This window comes from Etheostoma spectabile, chromosome 23 (genome assembly GCF_008692095.1).
Source record: "Etheostoma spectabile isolate EspeVRDwgs_2016 chromosome 23, UIUC_Espe_1.0, whole genome shotgun sequence".
NCBI lineage: Eukaryota > Metazoa > Chordata > Actinopteri > Perciformes > Percidae > Etheostoma > Etheostoma spectabile.
The window spans coordinates 3512913-3525773 of record NC_045755.1 but is presented as its reverse complement, the minus strand read 5'-3'; the positions used below and the strand labels follow the sequence as shown (position 1 = coordinate 3525773).

Here is a 12861-nt window from a genome sequence, read left to right as displayed (position 1 = left end):
AAAAAAAGTTGTATTACGTTTACTGAGAACCCCCCCCCCCCAAAAAAAAAGAATCAAGGTTTGTATTGGATCGTGGGTCAAAAATCATGATACGAACCGAACCTTGGGCCTATCTAATTCTTCATCTCCTAAATGTTTATTTTTAGCCTTTTATCTGTCTTTCTTGACGATGTACTTTGACGTTGTACCATTTACTTTCTAAATGAAGTTTTCTAAAAAATAACCTAAGCCCTATGGTAGCATATGCTAACTGGGTAGAGAGATATTTTTGCTTCACTCACAAAGCTCCATTTTTCTTTTGGATTCTGTGATTGAGCTCTTTAATAGCATTACTCTTACCTTTACACTGGAGGGTGGGGGTGGACCATTTTGGAGAACCACCCTCTTGCCTGCATTTGATGAGATTTGAAGTTCCCACCTTCCTTATGTAACCTACTTTGCACGTGTAGCGGTAAGTGTTGTCAATTTGGCGGCAGGAATCTAGTGGAGGTTCAGTTAGATCCAATAAAGGAATCTTTGGACATGGACAACTGATGTTGTCTGGGAAGAAAAAACATCAAATGGCAAATCACAATTGGGATGCGGATATCCACACAGAAATGCAACAACAAAAAATTAAAATGGCTCACCTTTTTTTTTTATATTAGTTTCAGCTAACAAAATAAGTTGTATGAGTTGCTTATTTAATCAGTTGTGAATGAGTCCTGTTGGATTTTTGCAGTTTTTTTGTTAGGTGCTTTTGCACATGCTGTTGGATTGATTAACCTTTTGCTTTACTGTAACTCTATAGACTAATTTGTTTAACATGACATGCCTAGATGCCTAGACGGTTACAGGGAAACAGAAAGGTTCTCTCTTCAAACTATTAGACCAAGTTTCAAAAGGATCTACCAATTCCCTGCAGTTACACTGAGATTGTTGTAAACAATCAAACAATTGTTCTAAATAAAAAACAGGGTAGGCCTACATATTTTTTAGCGTCTCTGTGTCTATAAATAGTCTCAAGAGTCAAGATTAACTTTATTGTCCCACATCATGGGAAATTTGTCTTAGCCACCCATGCTGCAGCCATAGCAAAAACCTACAGAGCTATTTTATTCTGAAAATCCATGCCTTTAAAATGTGTTGATTTCCTCTGCACATCTGGTCTACTTAGTTTTTACAGGGGTGTCTGTTTTGTTTAGAGCTGACTGAATTGTGTTAGAAATGCTGTTCAGTAGCATACTAACGTCACACAAAACCTCTCAGACGGTAACTATAGTGGCTGAAAGGAAAAGTGCAAATATGAATAACAATGGTAATTAATAAAAAAGCAAACATTGTTTATTTTGCATTATTGTTATTTTTGCAGCGCCCTGGTTTGGACCAAACTAGAGTAAGGTTGAATAAGATAGGGGAGTTCTGAACAATCTTATGTGCAAAGTGTGCTGGGTCTGCACTTACCGCCGCTGGAGCGGAGCGCAGCTCCGAGCAGACAGATAACAAAGAATAAAGAGGAACCCAGGTCCATCTGACGGATCTGCGGAGACCTAAAACAAGTTCGCCATGTAAATCATGTCCGGTATGGTTCATCCTCACACTGCGACGTCCTACTGTTAACTGGAGTACTGTGCTTTCGCTTTCACCACTTCTTTGCAAAGCATTGGATCACGTGTTCTGATATGATCTCTGTGGGTGCTCCCACGCAGGCGTCATGTTTTTCTATTAGGCTACGCAATTAAACTTGAGTCTCACATCGGGTTAATACCAGTGGCGTAAACACAAATAGTATTTTGGGCTTGCCAGTACAGAAGTGAATGGGCCATTTTAAAAAAGATGTAAAAGTAGCAAAAAGGACAAACTGAAAAAAACTGTAAAATTTTACCTTCCAACATATACCCCAGCTAACAATCTTTGGTTCTGGGAACGTTCGTTGTTGGTTGTGGTTCCCTGGAGGTTAGGTTTGGTTAGGTTTTGAATGTGTTTTGGTTGTAAGCCTAATGGAAAGCTGGTTTATCTTTCTGGGGACGTTTTTTGTCACATCAAACGTTCCCCTAAAATTCCCCTAACGTTGTAACTTTTAGAGAACATTCCCCTAACATTCCCTTAACATTGTAACCTTTAGAGAACATTCCCCTAACATTCCCCTAACAATGTAACCTTAAGAGAACGTTCCCCTAACGTTGTAACCTTCAGAGAAAGTTCCCCTAACATTCCCCTAACATTGTAACCTTTAGGGAACGTTCCCCTAACGTTGCAACCTTTAGAGAACGTTCCCCTAACATTCCCCTAACATTGTAACCTTTAGAGAACGTTCCCCTAACGTTGTAACTTTCAGAGAACATTCCCCTAACATTCCCCTAACATTGTAACCTTTAGAGAACGTTCCGCTAACGTTGTAAGCTTTAGAGAACATTTCCCTAACATTCCCCTAACGTTGTAGCCTTTTGAGAACATTCCCCTAATGTTGTAACCTTTAGAGAACGTTTCACTAACATTGTAACCTTTAGAGAACGTTCCACTAACGCTGTAACCTTTAGAGAATGTTCCCCTAACATTCCCCTAATGTTGTAACCTTTAGAGAACGTTCCTCTAACATTCCCTTAACGTTGTAACCTTTAGAGAACGTTCCCCTAACATTCCACTAAAGTTGTAACCTTTAGAGATAGTTCACCAAACATTCCCCTAATGTTGTAACCTTTAGAAAACGTTCCCCTGACATTCCCCTAACGTTGTAACCTTTAGAGAACGTTCCCTCAACATTCCCCTAACGTTGTAACCTTTAGAGAACGTTCCCCTGACATTCCCCTAACGTTGTAACCTTTAGAGAACGTTCCCTTAACATTCCCCTAACGTTGTAACCTTTAGAGAACATTCCCTTAACATTCCCCTAATGTTGTAACCTTTAGAGAACGTTCCCTTAACATTCCCCTAACGTTGTAACCTTTAGAGAACGTTCCCCTAACGCCTATTAAAACGGCAATAGCAGTGGGCTACTGTCTACAACATGCACAACCAACAAAGCTCAGTCTAAAAGGTTTGTACACAACAATATAGACAAAAACCTGTCAATTATAACCGTTTCAAGCTAAAACATATTTGCACCGGCAGAACCAGCAGCATTGGCTCTGCACATGTTATGAAGTGAACCATTTTATTGCACAAAGTGGCAACTAAACATGAACCCAAACAGCAGAGAAGGCAGTTACATACTGCAGGACATAGACCTGCAGCCCACATCAGACAGAAATCACACATGTAACTAATCCTCTGTGCATTCATAACAGCATTGCTGCTTCAGGACTATGGTCAGATCATGATCAGCAAATGTGCTGCTAGCAGTAAAAGTGATAAAAGTGATAATAATGAAAAAAATGAAAACTTCTAGCCAAGCATTGTTTGAATTATGAAAGATAAAATGAAAAGTGGCCATCAAGGTGCCAAATCTTATCGAGTCCACAACAGTGACAGGATCAAAGAAAACTAAAAACTACGTCACTCACAGATAAGTTATCTGTGCCGCCCTGGCCCATTACTGACTACACACCTGCTGCATACAGTAGCTGAAGAAGTATTCAGATCCTTTACTTCAGTAAAAGTACTAATACCACACTGTAAAAATACTCTATGACAAGTAAAATTCCTGCATTGAAAATGGTACTTGAGTAAAGGTAGGCCTATCAAGAAAATGTACTTAAAGTAGCCTATTAAAAGTAAAAGTACTCAATCCAAACATTTGTTTTTAATGATAACTAATTATTTCAGCTGCTTGTAGGCAGTCATGTTTTAATGAAGTTTAATTCATGACAAAATATCAGATTTAAAAAACTACATGCGTTTAGTGTGCAGAATTCCCAATTTGTAAAGTAACTAGTAACTAAAGCTGTCAGATCAATGCAGTGGAGTAAAAAAACAAAAAGATGTACAATATAAAATTACAATCTCTGACATGTAGTGGAGTAGAAGTAGAAAGTGGCACGAAAAGAAAAGACTCAAGTAAAGTACAAGTACCTCAACATTTGTACTTAAGTAGGCTACTTTACTTGAGTAAATGTACTTAGTTACATTCCACCGCTGGCTACATAGAGTGTGCATAAATGTTCTTCTTTTACTAGGATAAATAAATACACATCCATAAAATACAAGTTGTGTTATGTTACATGGTACGGTGGCACAGCGCCATGATTAAAAAGCACTTGTGTGTTGTCATTGGAGACGAGTATTGTAGTGACCATATACATCAAACACTTAGCCTGGGCAGCAAAATGTAGACTACAAAGCCTACTGCAACACAATATTGTAAGAGAAATGGTTGGAGGTATGGGGAGTGGTTAGGAAAATGAATGGAGTAACAAACAACTTTGAAATAAAAGTGTTGCACATAAGGTGTCACGCTTTATAAGAATGTGTAGAACCCAAATGCAGAGAGCAAGCAAGAGTAGTGTTGCTTGAGGATGTAATAAAAAAAAATCAAAGAAATACAAAAGTCCATATAAACAAAAGGAGTCTTCAAGGCAGCAGGCAAAAATCCCTCCAGAATGTGGAGACAGGAAGACAAAAGACAGGAGTACCAAAACTGGAAACACAGGAACAACGGGGTACACGCTAAATGACCTGACAACAGACTTCAAAATAACACAGGAGACAGAAAATACAGACACTAACAAACGTGACATTGGGGTGGCACTAATAAACCAGGTTATGGTAAAGCTCACCATGTTAAGGCCATTTTGCTGGATTGTTGGGAACATAACAAATCCATTTTTTTCAATGGTTTTGGTGAATGTAAAAGCCAAAAGTATAGGTTTAGGAAATATAACAGTCCCGTCTTCAGCTGATCGTCCCTGGTTGTTTGTGATGCCATTACTAGATTTAAGTAGCCAACAGCAATGGAGTAAGAAGTCTGAACAGAGATCTGCTGGGAACATAGTACAGCGTGGTATTGAAAAGCAATTTGCAAATAAGTTATTGATATTTCCAGATGGTTCGTACTGGAGCTGCAGTTTTTATTCACCAATTTTAAGTATTTAAGAAGAGAGCCACAGATCATCTATCAGTTTATAGGCTTACAGTTAAGCCTCTAGCCATAATACTAGCACTGCAATGGTTGGAAGAAAACAACAGTAATGCACTATTTGCTTTGGATAGCTTGGCAGCAGTCACATCAAAACATCTAAATCGTGTAGATCTTACTTTTGAAACACATCACAGACTGTAGGCTACAACAAGGATGTGCTGATTTGTTTTGTATGTGTTCCTGCCCATGTAGGCTTAGATGGTAATGAGGATGCTGATATAGGATGCTCACACCCCATGCACAAACCCATGCTAGGATTGTTTTTATTCATTTTTTAAAAGCAGATGATATATACATTTTATTTTTTTTACTTTTATTGGGGGCATTTTAAGGCCTTTATTTTCACAGGACAGATTAAGATATTAAAGGAGGGAGAGAGGGGGAATGACATGCAGCAAAGGGCCGCAGGTCGGAGTCAAACCCGCGGCCGCTGGGTCGAGGGGCAAACCACCACACATACAAGCCCGCTCCACCAGTTGATGGTAGTGACGATAGTTCTCGTCACACGTGCATGTAGTCATCCAGCCGCTAGGTGGACCAAGAGCGGAAACTGTATCTAATTGTCGTTGACTGTCGCGCTTAGTTTTGTTGTTGTGCTGCTAGCTTCCGCCTCATCCAGCGAGGAGCTAACTCATATCATATGTTCCTCTAAACCTTGTTTTATGTTATTGGCACTTACTTTTAGTTAGTTAATGTCCAGGCGTTTCTAAAACCGGTATGTTGATAACAAGCTTAAAAAACATGGTTGTTTACAGGTAATTCGTTTAGGAGCATACAGTTAGCTAGCTAAGTAGCTATGTTAGCATTATGTAGCTAACGTTAAATTGATATTAAACCAGTTTATTCTGGCCTGCTGAGGTTTAAGCTATTATCAATTATCACTGAAAGTAGAATTGAACAAGCTTTGCAGTTAGGCTGCTACTATTTATATTCCCGCCAAGCATTGCAGAACGAAATGAGGCTCCTGAAACCAGGTTCTATTAACGCCAACTTTAATTTAAATGAAACGTGTCTCTGTCTGCAGGATACAGAGGCACTACTGACAGGCAGCAATGTCGCTGTATGATGACCTCGGTGTGGGTGCCAGTGACACCAAGACCGAAGGCTGGTCCAAGAACTTCAAGCTGCTGCAGTCCCAGCTGAAGGTGAAGAAGGCGGCTCTTACCCAGGCCAAGGTTGGTACATGCAATGCAAGTAACGTTACAGTAGCTACACAGGTGAAATACGTGGAAGTATGGACGACGCTGAAGTTGGCATCAGATTCGGCAGTTAAGGGGAAATTTAAGGGAAACTTAAAGCTGAAGTTAGCTTCCGATTGACCACATTAGACCAGGTCCAGATCTAAAGCCTATATACCTAGACTTGTCAAATCAGGACTACATTATCCCAGAGAGGCCAAAGAGTCTTAAAAACACAGTTTGTAAAAGCTTTATTCTATTTGTGAAAATGTAATAAAGGAATAATTCACTTATTCCAATGTTTTGTATGTGGTGTACTGTACAAATCACACAAAGTACTGTAAATCTCCCTAGATGCACTTTCACAAATAGAATAAAGATTTCACAAATCTGAAACTATATTTTTAAGTTAGCCTCTCTAGAATAATTTAGTCCAGATTTGACAAGTCTAGGAATAGTGGTTTTGGATCCAGCTTTTTCATCATTTTAGACACAGATATGGTGATAATAATGCTACAAAATGATTTGAAAAGGAGAAGCAGAACTACTACAAAGGGACACAGACTGATGCCAAGTGACCAAAACTATTCCAAATATGACAAAAATTATCAAAAAGAGACACAACACAACTACAGAACACAAAAACTCACAAAGACACAAAATGTATGGGAAATTGCTTTTTTTTTATAGAAAAATGTAACATTTTCTTCAGTAAAGGACTCCTAAACCCCCCGCCGAATATGTGCACCTAAGTCTACCTCAAACGAAGGAAAAACACTAATTTATTTATACTGGTGAAAAAAGAGATTGCATACAGTAGATATATAAAGCCATATAGAATAACATGTAACCATGCAAATGGAAATTGAAAAAAGTGAGTTCACACCAAATTGACATGATGATGTCCATATGTGCTCTACATTAACATGGAAATGTATTTGGAATGCCTAACAATTACAAGGGAACATATTTACATGTGTGTATATATATGAAATATGTACATATGTGGCACATGTAACATTTGTGTGATTTTCTGTGACTGTCTGTGTGTGTCTGTGTAGACCCAGCGGATGAAGCAGACCACTGTTTTGGCTCCAGTTATTGATCTAAAGCGAGGAGGCTCCAGTGAGGAGAGACAGATCATAGACACTCCTCCACATGCTGCTGCTGGACTTAAGGTCTGTCTTACCCAGTCAACCTTGTCATCATTGATCATGAAATCTTTATTAGATTTTCTTCTCTTGATTTCATTTATCTGGATTTGAAAGATGTGAAAATTTACCTAATGTTAATAGTATTATAAAGAGCAGTGTGTGGGATTGTGATGCTACAGTACACAGACTCAACAAAAAAAGTTATATTTGAAAGTGGTTTTCTTTTCGTTAACACAAAAACCTGAGTGTCTTTTGCGATGTGTCGCAGCCTTTTGCGATGTGTTTATTACACCACTTCATATCGTGATGCCGATAAAAGAACAATATATTGCGCAGCCCTAATCCTGATCACATAACAGTTGCGTGTGTGGACGCCATGTCTATCTCATTCTCACCTGTTGGATTGGTCCTGTGTCTGTGTTGATGTGCGCTTTAGGACGCCGTGCCCAGTGGTTTCTCCGCTGGCGACGTGCTGATCCCGTTGGCGGACGAGTACGATCCGATGTTCCCCAACGACTACGAGAAGGTGGTGAAGCGACACCGTGAGGAACGACAGCGGCAGAGGGAGCAGGAGCGGCTGAAGGAGATGGACGACAGAGAGAAGTACTGCCATGATGGTTTACTCAAAGCACTTTTTCCCTCCTTCATACTCAGGCTCCTCGGGGATGTTGGTGCATCTTTAACTAAATGCTTGTAGCTATGGATGGACACAATGTTATGGACACAATATCAGCATCAAAATATGAGGCCAGATATGACTTGTGTCATATTGTGATATCACACAAGTGTGGTCTTTTCTTTTGTTTTAAATGCTGCATTACAGTAGATTGATGTCATTTTTTGAACTTACCAGACTTACTAGCTGTTCTATTATTTACTCAGTCATTGTATCCACATTATTGGTAATTATCACCACTCTCATTGTTAAAGCATCAATAGTCAGCTCTACTATCTAACCCTACTACTATACTAACCCTACTACCCTAATATTGCCACAATATTGACATTGATGTATTTGGTCAAAAATATCGTTTGATTAGATTTTCTTACCAGTATCGCCCAGCTCTACTTGTAGCCATAACATGGGACTAAACCCAGTAAAAGGCAATAGTAATTCGTTATGTAGTCGTAATTTGTGAAAAAGTAAAGAGCGCGAGACTAAGTAGAAGGAACTCAGGTTTAAGTTTTGAACTGGGCGTGTTGCAGGAAGAGGAAAGACAGGCACGAAGGCGGAGCGCCAAGCGGTTTCTCTCGTTTCCCTGCAGCAGAGGGCGAGTCAGATGAGGAGGAGGACTACGAAACAGAGCGGAGGAAACGAAGTGAGTATTTAACCGCACTTAGCTTACATATGACCTTTAGAATTATTCACCAATTTTTGATGTTTTTTAAGTTTTTTTGTGTGTTTTTTTTTAGATTATGTTTTTGGGCATTACAGCCTTTATTTTGATAGGACAGCAGAAGACATGAAAGTTTCTGTAATTCTCTAACATGATGGATCTCCTGTCTCTCTCTCCCAGCCATGGGTGGAGCAGCTATCGCCCCTCCTTCTTCACTTGTGGACAAGGACGGTAAGTTTAATGATCCATCAGGTGGTGATTGCTTTACACCGCTGACTAACTACAGGTAGAAGTAACTGACTGACTCGCCTGTGTTGTTCGCTGTGTGTCCGTGCTTTTGAACACCTGCCCAACTCTACCTCTGATTGGCTTACCTTGAAATTTTACTCAACCTCAACCGCCAATTGTCAGCATTTATGCACTTGTCTCATGCACGGCCCACTAACCAAGGAAGAAAAAAAGTTATTTTCTCTTGGCTCAGAGATCTAGTTGGTCTGATGATATTTAACCGCTTCGGTCCCGACGACCTCAGACGAACTGCCAGCCTCTGTTAGTGATGGTAATAGTCTGTTAAAGGAGCAGTCTGGGCAGTTTGTATACAGCAGAGGGCAGCGTTGTCTACATCATTTGAGTTTGACGTATCTTTACAGCAATTAAAGAACAACCAAACACAAAATATATGCAAGGAATATAAAAAAGTCTAAAATATTAATTGTATTCTGGCTGACAACAGTATGTATGACACCTGAACAATGTGGTTGTGCTGCAATACGTGATGTTAGTGTTTTTTCTTTTGGGTGTGTATTTAGGCTCGTACTCCTACGAGGATGAGGGCTGTCCTTCCAGAGGGTCAAAGGCCGCCATCCCTCCACCTATGTACGAGGACTCGGAGCGGCCACGCTCACCGCCTGGACCGACCAGCTCCTTCCTGGCTAACATGGGGTGGGTGGGACACGCACACTTAAACACAAATGTTTTGCTGTGCATCATTATTAACATCAATTAGGTGAAGCGCAGGTGCGTTTAGGGCGTGTCCAAATTCACTTTTGCTAGTTTGACAGCGGAAAGAAGAAGAAGATGTAATAAACCAATCAGAGTGTCATCTCCCATTCCCTTTAAAAGCCAGGCGTGTTTGTATCTTGGCTCATTGCTATTGTGATGGCGGATTTGCACCGTAATATTTTTAGTTTTAGTCTTTTGCGTGTGTGTAACAAGCATAGTGTGCGTGCACGCTGTGCATGAGCCTAGGCACATTATACTAATGTGTTGTTAAAATAACAATAAAATGTTGCGCCCTTGACTTCTATGACCAGGTTTTGGTTGGTCAATGGTGCGACCACTTTCTACTGCCGCAAGATAGCAATACGCCAAGAATTTACCCGGACACACCACCCTGTACTGCGGAAAGATGGGCGCAGGTGCATTTGCTATTTAAATGACGTGGGCGCAGGACGGGAATTTAACATCTGCGTCGGTCTTAAACTAGCAAAGACACTTACGACGGGCTTTTGCGCCACGCTGCGCCGTGTGCAAGATAGGGCCCATTAATTGAATTTTTATTGAAAGACTTCATTTGATTATTTCTATTTTTGTCGAAAGGCTTTAGAAGTGTTGTGATCACTGTGAAAGCGCGTCGGTATGATCCAACTATGCAAATATGAGACGGTTAATGTCAGTGTGAACGAGCGGCGTTAGAATTACAACAAATCACCCTTTTTAAAGTTTCTTTTCAATATCAACTCCTGCAGAGGTACGGTGGCACACAAGATTATGCAGAAGTACGGCTTCAAAGAAGGCCAGGGCCTGGGCAAGCACGAGCAGGGCCTCAGCACGGCGCTGTCAGTGGAGAAGACCAGCAAGAGAGGTGGAAAGATCATCATAGGCGACGCTGCAGAGAAACGTAAGCACTACCTTTTGTGTGTTTTATTTTTGCTGCCAATAATCTCCTCAATGCTATTTATGGCACTGCGTTTTTCCATGTCCACTTTTACTTTCCTTCAAGTCCTCCTTACCCGTCAACTGCTTTAACTGACCTTTGCTTGTGTCGTCTCCAGCCCTTATGTTTGTTGTTTAGTCTCATCCAGTCAGTCTTACTGACTGACTTTTAGTTAATACTTTTGATCTTTGCGTGTGTATTTCTGCTCTACACTCATCAGTGGTGTTTAATTTCAGGAACAGGTGGATGTTTTCCTATGTGGATATTTTACTGCATTTTTGTGTGTGTCTGTGTGTGTCTGTGTGTCTGTGTCTAAGCAGCCGGATCCAGCCAAGCAGGTGCTGCTGAGACTTCAGCCGGAGGCTCTGCAGGTTGGCATTCACTCCCATTTGCTCTCTCCCCCCCATTGGGTAATGTCATGCTCGTCTTTTATTTTAAGTGTGTGTTTGTTTGCATTCATCTGTTCTATCCATGTATATGTTAATCTAGTCTCATGTGCAGTTACCAAATTCAAAGCAGCAATGCTTTAGGTCTGTTAAAAGTTGAGTCATTTTATCTCTATTCAGCTCAAACTGAGTTATAAATATCCCTTATTTTCAAGCACTGCTCCTAATTGGGACTAACCCTAACCTCTGGACAATGATTAAATTAAAGGTCCCATGGCAGGAAAATGTCACTTTATGAGTTTTTTTTAACATTAATATGAGTTCCTCTAGCCTGCCTATGGTCCCCCATTGGCTAGAAATGGTGATAGGTGTAAACCGAGCCCTGGGTATCCTGCTCTGCCTTTGAGAAAATGAAAGTTCAGATGGGCCGATCTGGAATGAGGTCATAAGGGGCAAGGTTACCTCCCCTTTCTCTTATTTGCCCGCCCAGAGAATTTGGCCCACCCATGAGAGAGAGACATCATGGTTTTCAAACGAGCAAAGTGGCAGTTGGTCAAGGCCAATACATGTTGATTATAGTGTAAGGAATAGTTCAACAATTTCCGAGAAAGACAATAAAAAAAACAATTATTTGCTTTCAGCTGGAGAATTTGATGAGAAGATTGATGTGTGCGTGCATGCGTGCGCTTTATTTGAGGGCTTGAAATGAAAACCGTTGACTTTATCCTGTGCTTCTTTCTGGCTGCATTGTTTGCTTTTGGCCACTAGAGGTCATTGTCATTCATCATTAGTCATCACTGCTTTATTTTCAATCAAACTGTCTACAGTTGTATGAGTTTATATTTTTTGGAGGCAATCAGCTGGAATCCCTGTACTCTTTACTGTATCAAACTAGAGTTTGGATCAGGATACAGTCACTCTTACAGTAGACATTCTCTACCTGTTCTAAAAAGGACGTAGAGGCCACGGCACCAGGTATCCCCTGAGAAACACTTTGTTGCAGTTTTGGTACCTCCTGTTCTTACTGTTAAGAACAGTTTAACCAAGGACTAGCTGAAAAGTTAATATGCTTGTAGGTATATATGTACTGTATGCATGTACTGTATGTACTGTATGTACGTATTCTTTTGAGGAGAATAAAAAACTGACCTTTGTCTCTGTTTCCATCCAACCAGCAGACTCTTCAAAGAAGTCAGACGCTAACCCGCTCACAGAAATCCTCAAAAACCCGACCAAAGTTGTCCTGCTGAGGGTGTGTGTGTGTTTGTATTAATGCTGTTTAGTCTTTGTTGTTTGGCGGGGAACTTGAAAAAGTTTGTGTTTTGGTCGGGGGTTTGCTGGGATCTTATTGAGTCAGTTTTGGTGCTAAGAGAAAAGACTCATTTACCGCTGAGTTAAATGTATTAAGCTTTAGACATCTTTTAGTTACTTTGTTTACTTAGTTATTTTTGTAAACAAAACAAAAAACAGTGTGCAGCTCTATCTGAGCAAATACAAGTATCAGATTGGGACTTGGCGGATATTCATTATCATCAAAACAAGTTCCGCGGCCAAAAAAGGTGATCCAGATCCTGATTCCCTTGTTTGACCAAATTTCAGAAGTCCACATTGTCAAGTGCAATCCAATTCTAGATTTATTCAGTTGGTTCGGCCTCTATCTCAGCCAGTCAGAGCGTTTGCCCCCTGTTGGCTGGGACCTGCAGCAGCCCGGGTTTGAATCCGACCTGCTGCCCTTTGCTGGGTGCTACTCCCCGTCTCTCTTCCCTTTCATGACTATTCACTGTCTCAAAAGGTAAAGCCCCCCCCCCCCAAAA

At 40.5% G+C, this 12861-nt stretch overlaps 2 protein-coding genes across 20 annotated transcripts in view; one reads left to right on the top strand and one right to left on the bottom strand.

Annotated features, from left to right (window-relative positions):
- The window catches only part of il15ra (interleukin 15 receptor subunit alpha), a 12912-nt gene extending 11269 nt beyond the window's left edge, over positions 1-1643 (bottom strand). For all 16 annotated transcript variants that reach the window (XM_032504694.1, XM_032504695.1, XM_032504696.1 and 13 more), the window contains exons 1-2: positions 1444-1643; positions 340-540 (exon numbers count right to left, since the gene is read on the bottom strand). In XM_032504694.1, the coding sequence (XP_032360585.1) occupies positions 340-540; positions 1444-1510 (268 nt within the window). In that variant the 5' untranslated portion in view covers positions 1511-1643. The remainder of the gene's footprint in view (positions 1-339; positions 541-1443) is intronic.
- A 3968-nt stretch (positions 1644-5611) lies between these two features.
- The window catches only part of rbm17 (RNA binding motif protein 17), a 10062-nt gene continuing 2812 nt past the window's right edge, over positions 5612-12861 (top strand). The window contains exons 1-10 of one of the 4 annotated variants that reach the window (XM_032504686.1): positions 5612-5771; positions 6081-6231; positions 7296-7412; positions 7825-7991; positions 8595-8707; positions 8906-8956; positions 9535-9667; positions 10474-10625; positions 10982-11032; positions 12226-12299. In XM_032504686.1, the coding sequence (XP_032360577.1) occupies positions 6109-6231; positions 7296-7412; positions 7825-7991; positions 8595-8707; positions 8906-8956; positions 9535-9667; positions 10474-10625; positions 10982-11032; positions 12226-12299 (981 nt within the window). In that variant the 5' untranslated portion in view covers positions 5612-5771; positions 6081-6108. Of the gene's footprint in view, positions 5772-6080; positions 6232-7295; positions 7413-7824; positions 7992-8594; positions 8708-8905; positions 8957-9534; positions 9668-10473; positions 10626-10981; positions 11072-12222; positions 12300-12861 lie in introns of all 4 variants that reach the window. The other 3 variants (XM_032504685.1, XM_032504684.1, XM_032504683.1) reach the window with 3 other exon arrangements.